The sequence below is a fragment of the Etheostoma spectabile genome, chromosome 21, assembly GCF_008692095.1.
Source record: "Etheostoma spectabile isolate EspeVRDwgs_2016 chromosome 21, UIUC_Espe_1.0, whole genome shotgun sequence".
Lineage (NCBI taxonomy): Eukaryota > Metazoa > Chordata > Actinopteri > Perciformes > Percidae > Etheostoma > Etheostoma spectabile.
In genome coordinates, this window is record NC_045753.1 from 9,572,299 (window position 1) to 9,592,165 (window position 19,867).

The 19,867-nt window shown below is 39.6% G+C and overlaps 1 protein-coding gene and 1 long non-coding RNA gene across 4 annotated transcripts in view; one reads left to right on the forward strand and one right to left on the reverse strand.

Moving 5' to 3' along the window:
- skap1 (src kinase associated phosphoprotein 1) overlaps window positions 1–14,679 on the reverse strand; it is a 31,336-nt gene extending 16,657 nt beyond the window's left edge. For both annotated transcript variants that reach the window (XM_032501576.1, XM_032501575.1), the window contains exons 1-4: window positions 14,411–14,679; window positions 12,455–12,560; window positions 11,842–11,870; window positions 11,524–11,640 (exon numbers count right to left, since the gene is read on the reverse strand). In XM_032501576.1, the coding sequence (XP_032357467.1) occupies window positions 11,524–11,640; window positions 11,842–11,870; window positions 12,455–12,560; window positions 14,411–14,450 (292 nt within the window). In that variant the 5' untranslated portion in view covers window positions 14,451–14,679. The remainder of the gene's footprint in view (window positions 1–11,523; window positions 11,641–11,841; window positions 11,871–12,454; window positions 12,561–14,410) is intronic.
- Window positions 14,680–15,602: 923 nt separating this feature from the next.
- The window catches only part of LOC116670879 (uncharacterized), a 6,959-nt gene continuing 2,694 nt past the window's right edge, over window positions 15,603–19,867 (forward strand). For both annotated transcript variants that reach the window (XR_004327150.1, XR_004327149.1), the window contains exons 1-2: window positions 15,603–15,752; window positions 18,123–18,218. This is a non-coding gene — a long non-coding RNA (uncharacterized LOC116670879). The remainder of the gene's footprint in view (window positions 15,753–18,122; window positions 18,219–19,867) is intronic.

Below are 19,867 nucleotides of genomic sequence, written 5' to 3' on the forward strand. Positions count from 1 at the left end.
TTTGCTTGGCTAACACTCCAGAGATTTAAGTCCACAACAATCCAGCCTATGATCCCATAACCCTGCACCACTTCAGCTCGTGGTCCTGACAGATGAGCGGGTCATTCCAGAGCAGAGCTCAAGACACCTCACAGCACTAACACGCTCACATATCATCAGCCTGCCTTTGTGGATGGACTGACCGGTGACACTATAAATACAGAGGTGCTAAGGACTGTTTTGTCAAAGAGAACCTGATTCAGTACATCATAACAAACAGCGATCATTATGCTCCCCCACCTCATCTATCCGCTGGCAGTCCGTCCATTTCTTTCCTGGGCCTGCTTCCCTGTTGTGGCCCACTTCTAATCCCCTCATCTATCTGCTTCTCTCGCTCTTCATTTATCTCAAAGGTCGAGTCGGGCTAATAGATGAGGAGGTACAAAATCAACACAGGATCACTCTGATCTTCTTGAGTCAATAAACATTACACATTCATGGGCGTGTTTAACACTTTTAACGCCGGTGACTGGACCTCACTTGACTATCCTGCTTTTTATTAATTTCAAACACGGGGACAACTTTAGTGAAAATGGAAACAAGTGCACAAAAGTTCTGGATTCTTCCACAGGGTAGCAGCACAACCTAAAAGCATCATGCTGCTTAATGCTGCTGGCTCAAGTCCCTGATCTCACCCTAAACAAAAGCAGACTCTGATTGGTCTTGGGTTAACAATGCCTCCTTTAATGAAAATTAGCCTTGAACACCTCTTTGGGACCCGTGCAATTTTAAGTGGATATTCAGAGGTACTGTTATTTCAAAAAGAGTAATTAAGGGCGTTAAAAACCCCCAACAACCATCATGGTGTTTGAGTTTTGAGTTTGACTACAGGCACGGAGAGACACATTAATGCATCTAATTAAGGCCTCATCAAAATCGCAGACAGACGGCACTCTTTCATAAAAATCATAAATTGTGTTATCAATTATTCAGGGCAATGCCACGACTTCATTTTCATCCCTTTTGTGTTTTAATTAGCACCATCCACAGCTTTGGTATTGACTTAATTTGATGGCAATTTATTGATATTTCAGCATAACCTATTTAGCTGAGTGCAATTACCAACAAAGAGAAGTAGACAGATGTGACGTTAGAGTTGCATCGTATGCTTTGTAAATCAAGGTGAGGAGTTTCTACAGGCTACGCTAACTGAATATAACTGCTTTCAGTGGTCATCAGCAAGAAAAGATGTGAGTCACCCCATTTCCAAATGGAAGGAAATAATCAATAGAAATTGATGAAAGATATGTGTTTAATTGATCCTGACTAAAGATATTTTCAGCAAGCTGACCTGGGTGCTGATAAGTGCCCCGTTTTGTTGCCTTCCTTAACTTGTTGTAAACTGGGGGGGGGGGGGGGGGGGGGGGGAGAGATGCCCAACAATGCATCTGAGCTGCCAGCGGTTTGCCACAGCCACAGTCTCTCATTTGGTTATTCACACTCTCTCAGCATGGTGTTATGAGCTCAGCAGTTGATCCCGCAAGAAAAGGCTGATTTATGTTAGCATGACCAGAGGGAGTTAATGTATTCTCTCATTAAAATCCACTTTACTTAGGCTGAAAGTCAATCAAAGGCTGGATAGAGAGTGAATCAAAATGAAGGGAAATGGTTGGGTGGGAGGACTAATATGTTACATTAGATCTAACGGTGGTCATAATGCAACAAAGATGTTATGGAAACACAAAAATGCACTGGAAATGTTGATGGTGCCACAGAAGATGAAAGTGCTAAAGGAACGCTTTATTATCTTTTCTCAGAGACAGTGAGAAGGCAGAGAGGAGCAACAGCACTGGCAGGGTTCAGTCTCAGCAGGGGAACTTGTACTTGCAGAGGGTTTGAACCACTATTGTATCCACAGCTATAGAAAAATTACAATAAGTTAGCCAGTTACGTGTAGAAAGATTGATAGACGAGCGAGAAAAAAAGCCCTTTATCAGGATAAAAAATTGGCTTGTAACAAAAGCTTTTCTCCTTTTTTCTTTTGCTATTCATGCCGTTTTCTTTGCAAATTGAAAATTTGGTATGTAAAAACATGTTGCCTAAAGGCATGCAGATGTTTACTGAATATAATGTAATATACTGTATAGGTGTTATGAAAGATATCTGCTGTATTTATTAGGTTCGACATATAAGCAGTGTATTGTAATGGAAAAATGAACTTATATTTTCATCTAGCTCTGAAAATCAATATCTAGTCTATTTTATGTCTACATGCCTTTTTTTTATGCTTCAATTTTATTGTGTGTCATGACTTCTTGATTCAAGGAAATAAAACCCTGCACGTTTTTGCATTTTTTGCAGGCCATTGTGCTTCATGGGTTAAACTATATATTTGTAATGTTTAGTCTCATCTGTTGTTGTGAAGTTATGATTGTCATGAGCGCTGTGTATGCGTGTATGTTCAATACGTTTCATTGGGTTTCTAATCATTTATATTAAATTCTAATGTATGTGCTTTGATGGTCTATTGTCGGCTATAGGGCTGCAACTAAAACAATTATCAATTAATCTGTCAATTATTCCCTTGATTAATAATTTGTTTTTTCATGTCAGAAAATTGTGAAAATGCCCATTACAAGCTCCTGAAGCGCACAGTGACATATTCAACCTGCTCGTTCTGTCCAACCAACAGTTCAAAACCTGAAGATATTACATCTTATTATAATTCTATTTTAATAAAAATCAAGAAAACCAGCAAATACATACATTTAAGAAGATAAAACATTGTATTTGTGGTATGTTTGCATTAAAAATGACTTAAAATTATCATCAAAAAAGTGTTGCTGATTAATTTTCTCCATCGACTAATCAATAAATTGACTTAATTGTTTCAGCTGTTCTCTGCTCTTTGTTGAGCTTGTTTGTTTGTTTTTTATTCGTAACAACTGAGGATGGAAATTATCCATTTGAGTCAAGCTAGTACATTGACATCACATTCTTCTTATTTAAAGGTGAAAGAAAGAAAGAAAGAAAGAAAGAATCTTATATCTCGTTCCAGAGAAAATCAACTTTCTGCCATTAAAACACACAAAACTAAACTACAGGGAAGTAACACATCAGTTAACATCTATTAACTCTATGGGATTAATCTATCTTCTGTATTTAGGAGTGTGAAGAAGAAGAAGAAGAAGAGGTGACACCCCCCCACCCCCCTTTACAGCAAAGGTAGGAATCAAAATCAGCGAGTTATCGTATGTTTTCTTTCTCCATTGCTTAGTCCCTGAGCATGGGGGCTCTCACGGAGAGGTATTGCATTGAACGCAGCATCAGGGGGCAGGACCTGACCCCCACGTGAACCCTGCTGATGAGGTGAAACAGAAGGCAGAGAGAGGCTCCCCGGCCCTGAGGGGGCTGCGGGGAGGAATGCTGCTGACTCTACAGACGAAGCGAGAGAGACCACAATCCTCTTCGATACTGTCCTTGATTAGGAGAAAGGATTCACTCAGTGCACCTTCACCCACCCGGCGCTCAATCTGCGCGCAGGGCAAAGCTAAATTGATACATTTTTCCTCATTAAAGGAGGAGGCCTTTGCTGCGCGTCCCTCCAGCGAGGCGGCCATCAGAAGGGAGGAGAGAGACTGAGAGGCACTGAGGTTAAGGGCAGAATGTCTCCCTGCCCTCCTCTCCTCCCCTTGATTTGATTAGGACTTCAGTCATCGATACATAAAGCGTGTTTAGAACCTCCTAATGCATGTGTTTGAACCAAAGATAACATGCAGTGCATTATATCAGGCTGCATGATGCCTGAATCGTCATCTAATAATGTTTAATGGGACACAGAATTTATGCAGGATCAGGGATGTCAATCAGGTTAAACAACAAATGTCTGGCTGGAGATAAAAGCTTTACAACTGAGCAAAGGATAAAAACTTTAATATAAAGACAAATAAAATAAATATTTTACATCGCAGATTTGGACTCTGGAAATTCAGTTTCAGTGTAACTTAAATGCAGTGCAGAGAGATTTGGGGTTTATTTTATTGTCCAACTTAGTCTGTTGCAATTTGAAAGAACAAAATATTTATTTCTGTGCCTCTTCACAGGATTAGATGTCAAGTGATTCTGGGCTCCGTTTGGCTCTATTCCACACCCAAGCATCACAGGCCGGCCACTGTATAGACACTAAGAGGCTAAATTTACAATGTGACATCGGCTTCCCCCTGGGCAGCCATAAGCCGCGTATACAGCGACCCTGAATTTCCCTTTTCTAGATTTACTACCACTATTCAAATGCTTAACTGCAGATACAATGATCGTCTAATCGCTGGGGATGGTTTTCAGCTGCTTCACTGACAGAGACAAAAAAAATAAAAGAAACAGTAGTAAGAATATAAATACCAACAATGGAGGATTTCGGGCCCACAGGAGAGCCGGCATATCTGTGATAAAAACGGGATATAACACAATCAACGACGGAGCCTAAAGGGAAAATCGACACACTCGCTCTCTGAATGTACAGTTATGGCAACTTTAAAATGCTTCTGTTATTTCCATTAAAATGCTTTAAATATGATTTTAGCAATAAAGTTAAGTAAGTGTGTCAGGGAGGACCTTGTTATTGCCCTGTGCTTTCTGAGCAATATCTCACGCCTATTACCTTTTTGTTATATAATTGGTTTTGTTTTATAGTCACTGCTGTTACATATTATGCCAATAAACAATTATATGATGCTATTGTTCTTTGATTCTTTTCATAAATCAACGGCACGTCCAATGGGCAACAGGTGTAACAAAAAGATTATTCTGTCAAGGAAAATAAGGCCAAACGCCCAATAAATCAGTCAGACTTAAATCTGAAGAAGGTGGTTTCGTTCAATATAAGAATATTTATTTGAATTATTTTCAGTGTACCAAATGTATTTTTAAAATTATTTATTTTTTACTTATTTGGATTCCCATGAACGACTAAATAAAATAAAAGGCAACAGTTCCTATTAATAAATCATATAAAGATGCTTCTTTATTTGGGCTTTTTCACATTGAATGCCAGAATAAATTTTTACATTTCTTTTAATTTACATTCTGTGTTTAAAAAAAAAATTGTACTCATACTGTGATAAATTGAATAAATTTTTAGCAGGTTTCTATTTAGTCTTTCATTAACAAATATGAGTATTGGCTGATTTATTACTCAATTTGGCCTTTTTATAACACATTACAATATGTTGCAATTCTTTCTTTTTTGTAACAGGAAATGTAGAGGATTTTGAAATAACTGCAATAACTTAATTAATAAAAAATATTAAAAGCCAGTATGTAACTTCCTTAAAATTTCTATTATGTAATTTAACCGGTTGACATGTGCAGGCAAGTAAGATAATTGTGTGGAAAAGATTTTCTTCCAAAATCCTAATATCTTTTTTTTTTTTTAAATTTACAAACTTTTTTTATTATATAAATAAGCGAAAGAAAATATGACAAAAAATTAAACCAATCAATGTTGCAGTGCTTCACTCAGAGGAAAATGGTAAATCAACCTCTCGGACAGTGACTGCAGCACAAGTCATTTACGACGGATATTGTGGGAAAATACAAACACAGAACACTAAATATAACGTAATATAAACAATAAAATTATCTCAATATTTAATAATAAGTTTTTTTAAAATGACCGTTTTACCACACATAACCAAAATTACAAATCACTGACCATATCTATTTAGGCAAAGGCACTCTGACTTTAATCAGTGCTGTTTGGCTCTAAATCTAAATCTTGAAGTTAATTATGTAATTGCATAATAGGTTTGTTTAAATACAACTAATTACAGTTTTAATGCTGCCAACGAGGAACAAATTCCTTTACTATAAAATGTTTTCCCAATTGACAGGCTTCTGGTTCAATTTCTTTGAGATAACTTAACTAACATATGCAACTACAAATCAATAGTAAAAATCTCCGTGGTGGATAAGGAATCTCAGCATTCAATTGACGCCCACGGCAGCCCTGTCCCACTTGGCACGAACACACACAGCGGTGACTTCTTCCAGCCGAGCGGAGATCCCGGTGTAAAGAGGGATGCATCCTCAACATACTCGAATAACTCCACAAGGGCATGTTAATGCCCTAAAAGTGCTACATTACAGCAACAATTAAACCGAGGGATCCCAGAGGGAATGGGAGCCGTCGTGTCACTGTCTGTGTACAAGCCAACACATCTCTCCCGTCTCCATTTATTTCCCTAAGAAATCAGTGGGGCCACCTGGGCTTGGCATTGAAACTTCATTCATCTCCAGAAATGGATTCCAGTGGAGGGCAAAATCAAATTCTCATTTGCAAGGCAAGGAGAGAAAGAGAGGGAGTGAATGCAGGAGGTACCTGGGAACGCTAACCTCTGGGTGAACCCAAAGCATCTGATAGTTTTGCTATTTGTCTGTGACATTGACAGCTCTGGGGGAGATTAGGAGCCACCCTGCCCTAGCTTCCTACTTTGCATTCTGCCTATGTGCCTCTTTACAGATGGACTGCTGCACATTTACCTTCGCCTGTTTTCCCATGGTTTCAACGCGGCGCTACACCAGAGGCAACAGAGGGATGTAATTATATGCAATGCAACAATAAAACAAAGCAAATGAGGGGAGAGCTGCATCAGAGGGCTTACAAACCGGGAGGATGCAAAAAACTACACGTGTGGCTTTTGGTGGGGATGAAGCCGGAGTTGAGAGTGATGGATGCCCTTCGGTTAAATACGTCCAAATCCCCCCTTCAAGCCGCTCTCTTCTTGCCAGGCAGTGTGAGTGAATGTGTGAGAGAGAGTGTACAAGATTAATAGTGTAAACAGCGAGGGAGAGAGGGAGAGAAAGGCAGCAGGGAAAGAGAGAGAAAGAAAAGACTATCAGCATCTGCAGCAGCACAGTAGCCTTAGGGGAATAGTGTGAACTTTTGAACCCGGGTGGCAAGCAGTCGCAGCGATGCACAGAGCCTGCTCTTGCCTCGTAATGTGTATACGTGTATGTGTATGTGTGTGTTTCTAGAAAAGCACACAGGGTGCAACTGAGAGAGGAAAGGAAAGGAGAGAGAAGGAGAATGACGAAGACTGGAGGTCATTAACATATCCCTCGCTTCCTTGCAAACAAGCTGCCGCTATCCAAATGTCACAAAATCCATACACTGAATGAACGCCATGAAAAATGAATCTCCAGGCAGATATTCTGACGGATAGATACAGTACATGGCTATCAGAGAAACTCCAAAGAAACTTCACGACTGATGGGCGTTCTGTGACAGGAAGGCCAATCATTCACATAATTCTGGACTGAGTGTAGACAGGTCACAAGTTGGTCAAGCAAGGGGCAAAAGGTCAAGAGTTCAGTATGTGGGCAGGCAGCATGACCACAGGCCAACAAACCTGCAAGGAGGTCGTTTACGCAGACCCAAAATACTGTCCAGGTGCTGCATGCAAATGAGATAAAGTTCATTTAGCAATGTTTTAACATTTTGTCCTTTTAATAACTGTTTTTTCTTTGTAAAGCACAAAGAAACTTGCTCTTTCTCATGACTTAATTTGCCTTCAAACGCATACAAGAGGCCAGTTGGCACTTTAAACATTGCTGATTAACCCCCTAATGGACCATCAATCCGTCAGCTGGCAATGTTTTTCCCTATTTCACCAGCCAAGAGACCCGGGCATGCACTCTCAAAAGCACTTCACTTTATATAGGTTTTTTAAGCTTCAGCCAAAATGACAACATTTAGATTTAATATTCTATTTACCAGCACTGTGTAATAATGTTGTTACTGTGCATTGGCTACTCATATTCTAATTCAAATGAGAATATGCAGCAGCGAGACATAAATTCAAATTGGTTATCCTACTGCATTCTATTGCAAGTAATTGGTTTAGGAAATTGGGTCGGCACAGTAATCACTGACAGTAGTCACATTCCTGCATTCTTTAAATAGGCCAACGCAATAGAAGAAACCTGCCTTCAGTGCCAGTACGGTTTATTGATTAATGGCCAGAGAAATTAATCAGCAACTATTTTGATAATTTATTAATTGTTTGAGTATTTTTTCAAGAGAAAAGGCCAAACCTTCCCTAGTTCTCAGATGTAAGAATAATATGCTGCTTTTCTTTGTCTTATACAACAGAAAACTGAAAATCTTGCATGGGAAAACAAGCAATTTCAAGAAATCAACCATAGGTGACATTTTTCAAAATCCTTTGATTTTTACAGACCAAAAGATTGATTAATTGAGAAAATCATCAAAATAATATTTAGTTGCAGCCTTCCCTGATTATTATCTAAATTAAATGATCTCCAAGACAATTATCATAAATCTAAATTATTAGATATCATAGATTATATACAGTAAATGACCATACTGTATGCAGGAACGTATAATTCAATAACAAACAGATCCTCTCCAGTCCTGATATGAAGAATGGCAGAAAAAAAACATCTAAGTTGTGTTAATAAATTCTACATCCACACCTGAGGAAATACAGACTATACTGTGCATTATGATAAAATCATTATTATTACAAAGAAGAGGGAGACATATCAAAAGCATTATCTTTTTCTGCACGCCTACTGAAACAAAGCTCATCCAGCAGTAATCTGTCATCGCTGCAGCTTCTCAACAAACATCCCCGAGCACCCAGCGGTGCTCCCCCAATCAAAGAAAAACAAACAGGCCATTTCAACTTCATAAACTTGACCTGCAAACAGCACGACAGGGCTTAGAGCCCCACATCTCCGGCTGTCTCCTGGGGTGTGTGTGTGTGTGTGTATGTGAGTAAATTGAGATTCTACATGCCAGAGGGGGAAATCTTGTGCATATATTTGTTTATGCATGCCAAATGTATTGGAATGGCGGAAAGTGTGTGATGAAAAAAAAAATCCTGAAAATGTGTGTGAGCCCCATATAGCACAGAGGGAGAGAGTGGGAGAGTTGGAGGGTGGATAAGGGGGCAGACTAGGCTGGGGTGAGGCTGCAGGCGCGGTCAGGTCACCGGTGCGGTCGGCGGGTGAAACTCAGTTCACATTACCATGCAGACACCCGGGCTAACAATGGAGCCTCCATCTGTTCCTGTCAGCCATTACAAATCTGGTGTCACCCAGTCCGCTGAAGACAACAGGCCACCGCATCTAATCAAACGGCACAGGCTCCTCCTGCGTGTAAAAGCAGCCATCGACTTCACACTCACTCACTCTCTGGTTAGGGAACCGAGAGCAGCAAAGGCAGGCAGTCGATTACCATGGATAATACATTCTCCGAGTCACAAAGTCTCTATTGTGTACAGTAGCCTCAAATAAAATGATGCAATTAAACTCAAGAGAAGAAAAACTTGATTTTCTACCTTCTCCTTAAAGCCAAATGCTATTCTCTAAATCACAAAATTACCTTTCATTTCTGCAACAAAAGCTGCTGATTTCTGCATTAAAAGGAATAAAAGAAAATTCAAATCGTCACCATGGATGATTGTTCCTCCGAAAAATGCCACTGATTTCATTAAGTGGTCATGCCATTATTTTCCACAAACACTCCCTCCTCCATTGAAACAGACCGCCCAGCAGAAAAGTGTGAGCCATCTCTTTCAATTGGCAGTGAACAGAGAATGAACTATGAACTCCACATGCCCTTTTAGTGAGGACACAAGCCATTCACTACGCTAACATGGTTGCAGCAATAAAAAAAAACAGACACAGAAGCTGTGAGGTGTGAATTTGTCCTGCAGAATCAAACAGTATCGTTATTGATCCAACAATAAAATGTTTTCTTTTAAGTGTATTTGTTTAGAGTCGAGGGGCATTTGATATTCAAAGCAAAATGCAAATGAAAGACAAAAGCAGATTCTGGTAGTGCTGCATAATTGGCTATTTCTCACATTTAACACCGACAATGGCGTGACACAATGTTCAAGCTTTAGCAACATCGCTTCCACAGTAACAGACGGCATAGTTTTTAGTTGGGTGTGTTATCGTTATAGCCTTGAGGGAAATTTTTAAAGCATTTTATTGTTTGATTTAGTTTGTTTCCCCGAAGATATCTCGCCTTGCTTATTTTGAAATGAACAATTAAAAAAAAAATGAATTATCATTGTCTTGTGGTCTATCTACCCACCATCTGGACTGATTTGTTGACTCTATTTTTCCAAAGTTGCAGAGACACGCAGCAGTTAATCTTCTGTGGGCAGAGGACTGAAGAGTTCATTAAGACATTTCCAAATAAGGAGATTGTTTTTGACTACATCCAGCTGGCATTAACTACCGGTATCACAAAACGACTGCAAACGGTGACATGTTATTTTTTTATTTTTGGGAAATTCCAAATTAATCCATCTATAACTCAAGAAAACAGCTTAAAAAGAAAGCACAGGGTATAGATGGGCACCTGAAGCAGCCAAGTCAATAATGCCCACCTGCGGCATGTCACGTCAAGGGCTATTAGTTGGCGCATGGAGTCAGAAATACAAAAAGTCTGAACGGGAGGGAGGGCAAGTCCAAGAAGGGAAGATAGAAAGATTGATAAAAGGGAGAGAGGGATGGAACACACATGGCCCCTCAGGTACAGTGTTGTATTTCAAACCCGGTTGTGAAAGAATAGAGGGACTCAAAGACAATCAATCACAGAATTAGCCTGCAGCTACAAAGCCTTCTCTCTGTGTGGGCCGCCTCCACGCCTCCCACAGTCCACCGCAGCTCAAAGGGACAGATCAAAAGCTCAGGATCCGCCACTGGAGGGAGCTCTAGGTCCCCTATCAGACCTTTGTGAACCACTAGCCTGCTTTTTCTTCAGCATCAGGACAGCCTACCTGCACACTGGCCAGGAGGAGGAGTCCCTGATGTCACTGGAGCCATGCAGAGGGGTAGGAGGCCAGCAAGGGAGGATTTCACAGATGTGGTCTGTTTTTTCAAATTAAGAGAGCCAGCAACAATATACAGCAGAAGGGTTTCGACTATGCTTCCTGTGGCGAGGTGAAGGTGTACCGGTGAGGATGGCGAGGGTAGTTTATTGAAACTGCTTTTGTTTAGTTTTCTCAGAGGAATACTGCATTATCTCCCATGACACTGACTCCTCCTTTTACCTTCTCCTTTGTTAGTGCGGAATTCCTTGTACACTGTAGCCTAACACATAATATCGACATGGATGTTTCATAATTAGGGTTAAGATTTCATCTCATTTTACGTGGTTGAAGTAGATGGTATGATACAAATATAATCTGGACTGATGTATTTTTCTTTCATTTGACATGATTTCATAGACATTTAGAAATAGGCCTTTTTGAGATGAGACCTCTGCACTGCGCAAATAGCCTAAGATCACACACACACACACACACACACACACACACACACGCTGCTGTAATTGCCATACAGGTGTCGAAGTAGACATTTAACCGTTTAGAAAAGCATCTTTTTCAAATCACAGGGCTATTTCCATGTATGAAAGTGAGCTTCCATGATCAGCAGAAAGGTTTTTCTTCACACACACACACACACACACACACACACACACACACACACACACAGTTAACTCACAATCAGGGGCTCCATCATCCTGGTAGTCAGAGGCTACCGAGGCATCGTCTGACGGGGCAGAGCGACCCAGGCTGGAACTGCGGTTGTCATCAGAACCGTCTTCGTCCCTAAAGTCCGCTGAGTGTGTGTATGTGTTCATAAAAAATGTGTGAAATAGAGAGATATAAAGCATATGTGAGAGGGTCATGTAACAAAATACTTTAAAAGACTTAACTTTCAGTAGTACATGATAAGCCTTTGTAATCACACACACAGGTGAAGCAACTCAGTGTAGATTAAGTTCTATGTGATACTTTGATTTAGGGTAATTTTACTTACATTGTGGGAACGGGAATTCTTGAGGGTTTCTGTAAAATCAAAATAAGCATATATCTTATATAATCATTTGCACTGAATTGCAAAGCTGACTGTGCTTTCATTGTTCAGACAACTCATCTCCAGTGTTGCTTCAAAAATTCAGCAATTGTTTCCTGCACAAAAGACCACAAAACCACAAGTTTTCTGTACGAGAGCATGTGCCTCTCCTTATCGTGCACTGCAGGCAACACCAGTGGAGCCGTTTCCGGAGCAAACTATCACACTTCATACAATAGTTTTAGATTTTTTGGGGGGAGGGGGGGTTCATCATGCTTACATCACATTAAGATTTAATTATTCTGATCAAAACAGATTATTCTATGAGATCTTTAAAAACTTTTAATAACAACAAATAAAAGAAAGCAGGAAGTCTTTAAGGTGACACCATTAGACTAAATGAGTTCTTCTAATGTAATGCAAACTGTGTTTAAAGCAATTACAGCAACAACTAAAGTTCTTGTGTGGTATTAACAGCAAAAAGTTAGATAATGGTGGCATGGAATTACACTGTTAAAATTGACTAGTAAGCTTGCTGAACACTGATTTAATGCTGCCTCTAGAGGTTGTATCCTACCTTATATGGACGACCCTGAAGTTATTCAGTAAGACTTTCCGTGTCTCTTGAGCACTTTCACTGAGGTCCTCGTCTTGAAGGAGCTCTGATACAAACAGCTCACAGTCTGAAGAGAACAGAAAACTCTGTAAGCGTGGCAATTAACGACCTGGTTTTCCAAGGACACAATCCTGGAGAATTCAAACACTAAAATAAAACATTATATGATCAGGTTTATGTTTGTGAGAGACAAAATCCTCATAATCTGCTCAGATTCTATACAAAGATAAGTCCAATAATTAGGTTTTGTAAATGACAGATCTATCTGTCCTCCCAAAGTCTGATGCTCATTAAATATCATAACTTATTAAAGTAAAATTCAAGATAAAAGTCTGAAATGTTTGAAAACTGATGTGTGCTGTTTTATCCCTTAAATTACCACTTTATAAAACTCATACATCAGACGGACACAACAACATAAACACCTGTAGAATATAATGCATAAAAACTTGTATTTATGTACATTTATTTGATAAATTAAAGCTGAGGTAGGCCGATTCATTTGGAGGCTTAAATTCCATAGTAACTCTTCAGAAGGGCTGCATCTAACGATTATTTTCATAGTTGATTAATCTGTTGAATCTTTTCTCGATTAATCGATTAGTGGTCTCTAAAATGTCAGACAATTTTGAAAAATATGGATCAGTGTTTCCCAAAAACCCAAGATGACGTCCTCAAATGTCTTGTTTTGTCCTCAACTCAAGGATATTCAATTCACTATCACAGAGGAGAAGAAACTAGAAAATATTCACATTTAAGAAGTTGGAATCAAAGAATTTTTTACTTTTGTCTTAAATAATGACTCAAACCGACTAATCGATTGTCAAAAGAGTTGGCGATTAATTTAAAAGTTGACAACTAATAGATTAATCCTTGCAGCTCTACTCTTCAGCATACTGTAATACAAGTGGTCTGACAGAAAACTAGACTTCTGCACCTCCTTATAGCTCTGAGTCTTTGGCCAATCACAGGTCCTTTCAGAGAGAGACAAAGTGTTTCTATTGGCTGTTTTACAAATGAAGATTAGATGGTGAAAGCCTGGTTCAAAAACTGAAAATCCTACCAAAAAAAATGATACTCCAGCATTGGCAATAAGTGCCTTCACTGCAAAGCAACACCAAAAAAAAAAAAGGAGGACGGATTTCTCAAAAACAGAGTCTTAAAGAGTCTGACAATAAATGCAATAAAACGTGTCGATATCTGGGAAGCATTTCAGAAATGGAGAGAAAATGTTGCTAATCCAAGTAGCTAATTTAAGTTTGTATGTAACTAGCTAGAGCCTTGTGCTCATACAGGTCATGTTATGGGGGGGAAGGGGGGTATTTTACTTTACTAAGTTATTTACTAATACTATTGTACTTAACTTCAAACTTGATCATTATAGTAGTTCAACATAGCCAACGGTATAGCAATATTACTGAGTAAAGCAGGACCCATTTTTGTAAAACAGGATGGCCTACATCAGTTATCTGATTAAATTTCTTCATGCTCTCCCACGTTGCACGAACAGACTGACACTATGCAAATGGTCTTCCAAAGGCCCGGTTTGTTGGCCTCGCAGTACATGCAAATGTAGTAAAATACTGTACAGTTTACAGTCCATCGTGGGCGTTGTGAAATGTTTTTTTACGTTCTAGTTTTTGTTTGTACAACTAGAAGTAACAGTTGGTACAACTGTAACAGGTACAAGGATTTTCTGAGCAACAAAATGAAGAATAAGAAGAAAGATGTGACACGTTATTTTTTAGGTTAAGTTTGCTGTCTGTCTGCTCCCAACCAGTAGAATGAACTCATTTGTACATGTAAAATGCCATTTTACATATTAACACTGTAGCATGTAATCACATGCTTGTAAGATACAACTGTACTATTAAACAAAAAAAAACATTTTTAAGAGTAAATAAATTAAGACATTACCGTCCAAAAGCCTCTTAATGTCGTATGGGATTGTCGCCATCCCTGGCTTTCACCGGCCCAACTCCAGAGACTTTTGTTAGCTGACTTTTCAGACCTTTTCTGCACCTTCACACTTCAGTTTTTACTCCACAAGGCAGCCTTTCAGAGTACACCCAGCCTCATATTGTTACAGCTCCATGACAGAAACAAGAGCCTGGCACAGCCTAGTATCGAACCACCTGTGTCCTCTAGCTCTGAAACCTAACTTCCGTGCATGCATCTAGATTTGCACAAAATGGGGTGGAGCAGGTGCACTGATGACAATTTCCTCTGCACTCTGGTTTTATTGACACTGAGAAAACCCCTATGTCTGACCTACAATAACACTGCCAAGAAGAAAGCCTACGTAGGGGGTGTCCCCTTTACATTGAAGAACTTTAGCAAAATCGGAGCCGAGCAAAATTGCCTGTGATAAAGATGAGATTAAACGTCTTATGTACATGCAGGTGTTTGTGGTGAATCACAAAATGAGCAGCTTTATACACTTGAACAACATGAAAATGTAAACTTTGCATTTGACTGGTGAAAATTAAAATAACATCTCTGCCTCTCTTTTTATGCTTTCCCTTGTATATACAGGATGTGTCCATCTACCCATCTCTATTTTTCCATGTCCAGATACATTTATAAGTGCTATAAATAATGCAAATCGGCCATATATTCAACATGGACTCACATGTACAGGTTGGCAAGCATCTGGAAAGTTGAATTGTCCTTGGGCAGTGAATCCCTGTCAGCCAGCTCTGTTGCTGGTCTTTTGCAGTCTGACCTCCCTGCAAAATATCAAAAGTTGCATCAAGCAGAACAGAAACTGAAGACAGAAAGCAGCAAGCCTGCATACTAGTGTTTGGGTTTATGATTCAGTATAACTTTTACATTAAGCAATGGAGTGAACTGTCCTTTCTGCCTCCAGAGTGGACATGGACAAGCCAAGGCCTTTAAACAAAACCAACATAAAAAGTAATGTTTTGGTCATGCCAGTATTGCATTAGTCTGTGCCTCAAGAATTAGGATACCGGATAAATGGTGACTGGTTTAGTATGACCCCGTTTTGTGGTGAAACAAATAATACACACAATTTTACTCTTTAAAACGAAGCCTCAGCCAGTTAGCTTAGTGGAGAGTGGAGTTGTCCGTAACGTTATAGCTACATAACGCTAGGTAACGTAAGCTGTCACACCGCTGCTAACCTGCTAATTAGCAAGCTATCTATAACCGTTGGCCAGGAAATTGTAATTTATCGCCGTTATTCTTTTATTTTAGGAAAAGACGGTTATCTTTGCTTTAGGTCACTGTAGGTACGGTAAGTAAGAGTGCTTACCCGAACCTCATTCAGACGTTAACGGCTTTTTATTTACATTAGACTAACTTGCTTGTAGCAAACGGTTTTCCTTCTTGTAGCTAGCTAGCTAGCACTATCAGCTAACTAAGCGTTATGTGACGTGGTAAAAAAAGGGTTGGCGGCCGTTGACATGGTTACGTTACTTGGCCTCTGAAGGCAGCCGACGTTCCTCCTCTAACAACATTGTTTCAGAGTAAATTCATATATTTACAACTTAATCTCACATTAAAGGTGGGAATTGACTTTAACAAGTGATTCCACTTAATAGGAACACTAACGTTAGCAAAATACGTATTTCACGACTTTTATGCGGTTGCGGCATTTAAGTGCTTAAGCACTTAAATGCCGCAACCGCATATCCTCCCTATCGGTTAATCCAGTGTTAAAATCGTAAATCAGAGTTGTTGTACGTTAAACGATGTTTTTACAGATTATTCAAGTTTTTATTTTATTGCACACGTAGTGGGTTTTTCAACAACTTTAACAACAAAGGTAAAAATGATTTTTTTAAGTGTTTATTTTAATGTGCACGTTACTGCCCATATTGTGGAGATGCTGCCTCCCTGTACCATCTTTTTTTTATTGTAAATTTAAAGTTGTGGTGCATTCACATTTAAGTGATGCATGTTTTGCTGAAAATAAAAACATACCAGGGTCCTGTAATAGAAAGCCAAAGGCATACAGTTGCCTTGTGCATGAAGATAAGAAAATACATGTCCACGGGGATTAAACTGTTTTAGCAAAGCCGTACAACAATGAAATATACGGCTAAATTAATAAATCAGATGTAGCCTACAAATAACACATCTTATCAAATGGGCATCAGAAATGATACCCAATTCACTATTTAAATTACAGTAATCACCACTTCAATGGGTCTTTGATTTAAGCTTGAACACTAATTAGGCTATTTCTGACAACACGTGAATGCAGCTTCACTAAATTGGTCCCTTAACATCTGACAGGAAGGATTTACGTTACCAGTAGAGGGTGAACAGCAACGGGATGGCCTGGACTGGCCTTTACACGGTTGACACTAGTGTAGAGGAGGTAGTAGTAATACTTATAGAAATAGTGGTGAGTCTGACTATCGTCTTATTGATCCTTTATTACTGAAACACTACATGGAAAACCATCAGGGAACCAAAGCTGAATCAGACTCTGCTCGCATGGACAGAATACACCGGATATCAATCAAAAGGCTATGTTAAACTAATGTGTAGTTAATATTACAAGATGATTATTTTATATACAGTATCAGCCACATCAGATATCACACATACACAACATTAATTGTTTTTTCACAGACTAACAGGCCCGAGTATTTTGACAAAAATGGGTCTTAATGCAACATTTTAAAGCAAATCTAAAATAAAAGGCTGTGTACTTGGCACATTGGGTTCAATTATTTAGTTATTTATTTTTACAATTGTTTTGTTCTGCAGTCTAAAGACATGTAACACTGAAGATGACACACAATTAAAAACACAAAAATACCCTTGCTGTTGCATTTTACATTATTATTTATAAGGTCCCTAATCAACAAGGACTTTTAAGAACTTTGTAATTCATCCCATTTACTCTTTTTCTAATTTTCACTGCTGCTTAGTGTAACTTGTGTTACTTAGAGGGGTGGTATCTTAGAAGCCTTTGCTTGGCTTCTAACCTACCCTGCATAATATTTTGCCGTGTATCAAGTCATATCGTTGCTGTTTTTGAAAAACGTGTGAATAGAGCTGGGCAATATATCGATATATCAATATTGTGATATGAGACTAGATATCATCTTAGATTTTGGATATCGTAATATCAAGATGTGACAGAAGTTACTAGTTTTAATAATAATAATAATAATAATAATAATAATAATAATAATGATAATAAATAGGATTTATATAGCGCTTTTCACAGACTCAAAGGCTGCATTACTAAAGTGATGTATATTTCTTACCAGACTGTTCTAGCTGTTCTATTATTTGCCTTTAATCACATTATGTCCACATTACTGGTGAATCATTTTCTATAATTTACTAAAATAAAAGTGTAAAGCTATTTTATTGAAGCGTCAACCAAAGGATATTGCCGCAATATCGATATCGAGGTATTTGGTCAAGAACATCGTGATATCTGATTTTCTCCCTATCGCCCAGCCCTACGTGCGAATAAACTCAACTTAACTATATTTACCCACATAGCACAAAAAGCTGCGGCATTAGCAGAAGTTTCCTTTCAGTGCATAGTCGTATTTGAATCATTTACAGTATTTTTAAGTGTTTCATGTTGAAAGCTTGATATTTCATAATGGTCTCCTTCCCTGTCACTTCTCTACAGGAAGCCCCGAGGTCAGAGTGAGTTGAGTCCCATGTCAGAAGCGTCCCCACGTTGACCTGCGCCTGACTGGCCTCCCAGCAAAAAGCCCCTGTGAAGGTAAGAGGAACTGGGGTCCCCTCCCCTGGAAAAGAGGTTCCCTCCCCTTGACAGCTCCACAGAGCCCCAGCCAACTGCCTGCTGGGTCAGCCCCATATGAAAAGGGAAGCTCTTTGTAATCCGAAAGGGATTACACCACCCAACAATGCACCGCTGAAAGAGCGACAAAAGCCCTGTATCAAACGCAGCTGAGGGGGAGCGAGGCTATGATCTCCCGCTACTACCAACACTGACTCCTCCGCCACCTCTCATCTCCCCAAGAGGCTCCTCTCCCCCTTTAGCATTCGCTGCCCCTGTCCTCCTTCTGCCCTCTCATCTTTAGGATCTGGCCTTTTATCAGTGCATTCCTTTTCATTTGCATTGCGGTGTGGGGAGGGACAGCGGGTCTCTCTGATCTGATAGAACCAGGAGAGAGAGTCAGGAGGATCCTCAGGGCATGAAGGGTGTGTGGTTGAGTGAGTGTGTGTATCCTGCCCTGCAAACACACACACACACACACACACACACACACACACCGCATTGCATTCTCAAGATAGCCAGAAACTCAGAGGGGCAAACAGTGACGCACCCATGCCTGTCTTTCAGGCTCTGGTTGCCTTTGTCAGTTTTCCTCAGAAGGAGGTGATGTAATTTACGGAGATTTTTTTTAAAGATTTTTATTGTTGCTTAAAATTAGTTAAATGAGTTGTTAAAAAAGCTTTAAAATTGTCCAAGGAATGAAGTTGCAGATTATACAAATGCTATTTTTTTTAAAACATGGCAAAAATCACTCTTTAGGAATAGGGGTCACCTTTTCCAATAGATAATATCTCAAGTTGGTGCTTAAATGTGTCCCTGATTTAGACATGTCACAGTATTCAAGCCCTTGATATAAAAAGAAGGTGTTTGGCCTGATTATTAAGGGTCTGTTGTAAATGTTTGTGTTGCTGGAGGAGATAAAAAGAGGTAGTTTGCTTTTCGGATTTCCTCAGAATCATTGCATTCCCAACCCACCCATTGTTCAAACATGTGTCAGTGTAGGGTGGTGTAAGGTGCGCGCAAAGTAAAAAAGTGATGATAGATTGAGGACACAAAAGACAGAAGAGCAAATGTGCAACCTTCAGTCAGCCACACATATTGACTGACTCGGGGAGGTTACCTCAGCCTGTACTCAAATCAATGTTAGCCCTGAGAGCATTGAATAGAAAATCTTTCAAATTGTATTATGTTAGGATATATGAGCCATTTCTAAATATTAATTCAGCATTACTTGAGGTGTCTGTTAAGGATAGCAGTTACAGCTCGCAGTGCGTTGACTCGACTGAGTGATTACATACCTCTATTACATGTGATGTATGAATGTATGAGAGGAACCTATTTTTCATTACCAAGACATTGTCCCTAGAGGCAGTTGTTAAAGAAGAATCTCTAAATTATCCCCGTGGAACAACTGGCCCTTGTCATGAGCTGAGAAGCGAGGGAAGGGAAGGGAAAGGAAAGGAAGGGGAAAACGGAAGCACAGCACTTTTGATAGCAGTGAGATGAACTGGAAGGATGCCAGAAGAGTGTGTCTGCCTGTGCTTGTGATCCTGCACGCCTCTGCCTCTGTCCAGTTAATTGGAATACAAAGCAGAGCGGGGTCGATGAGGGGGGAGGGGGTGGGGGGGGGG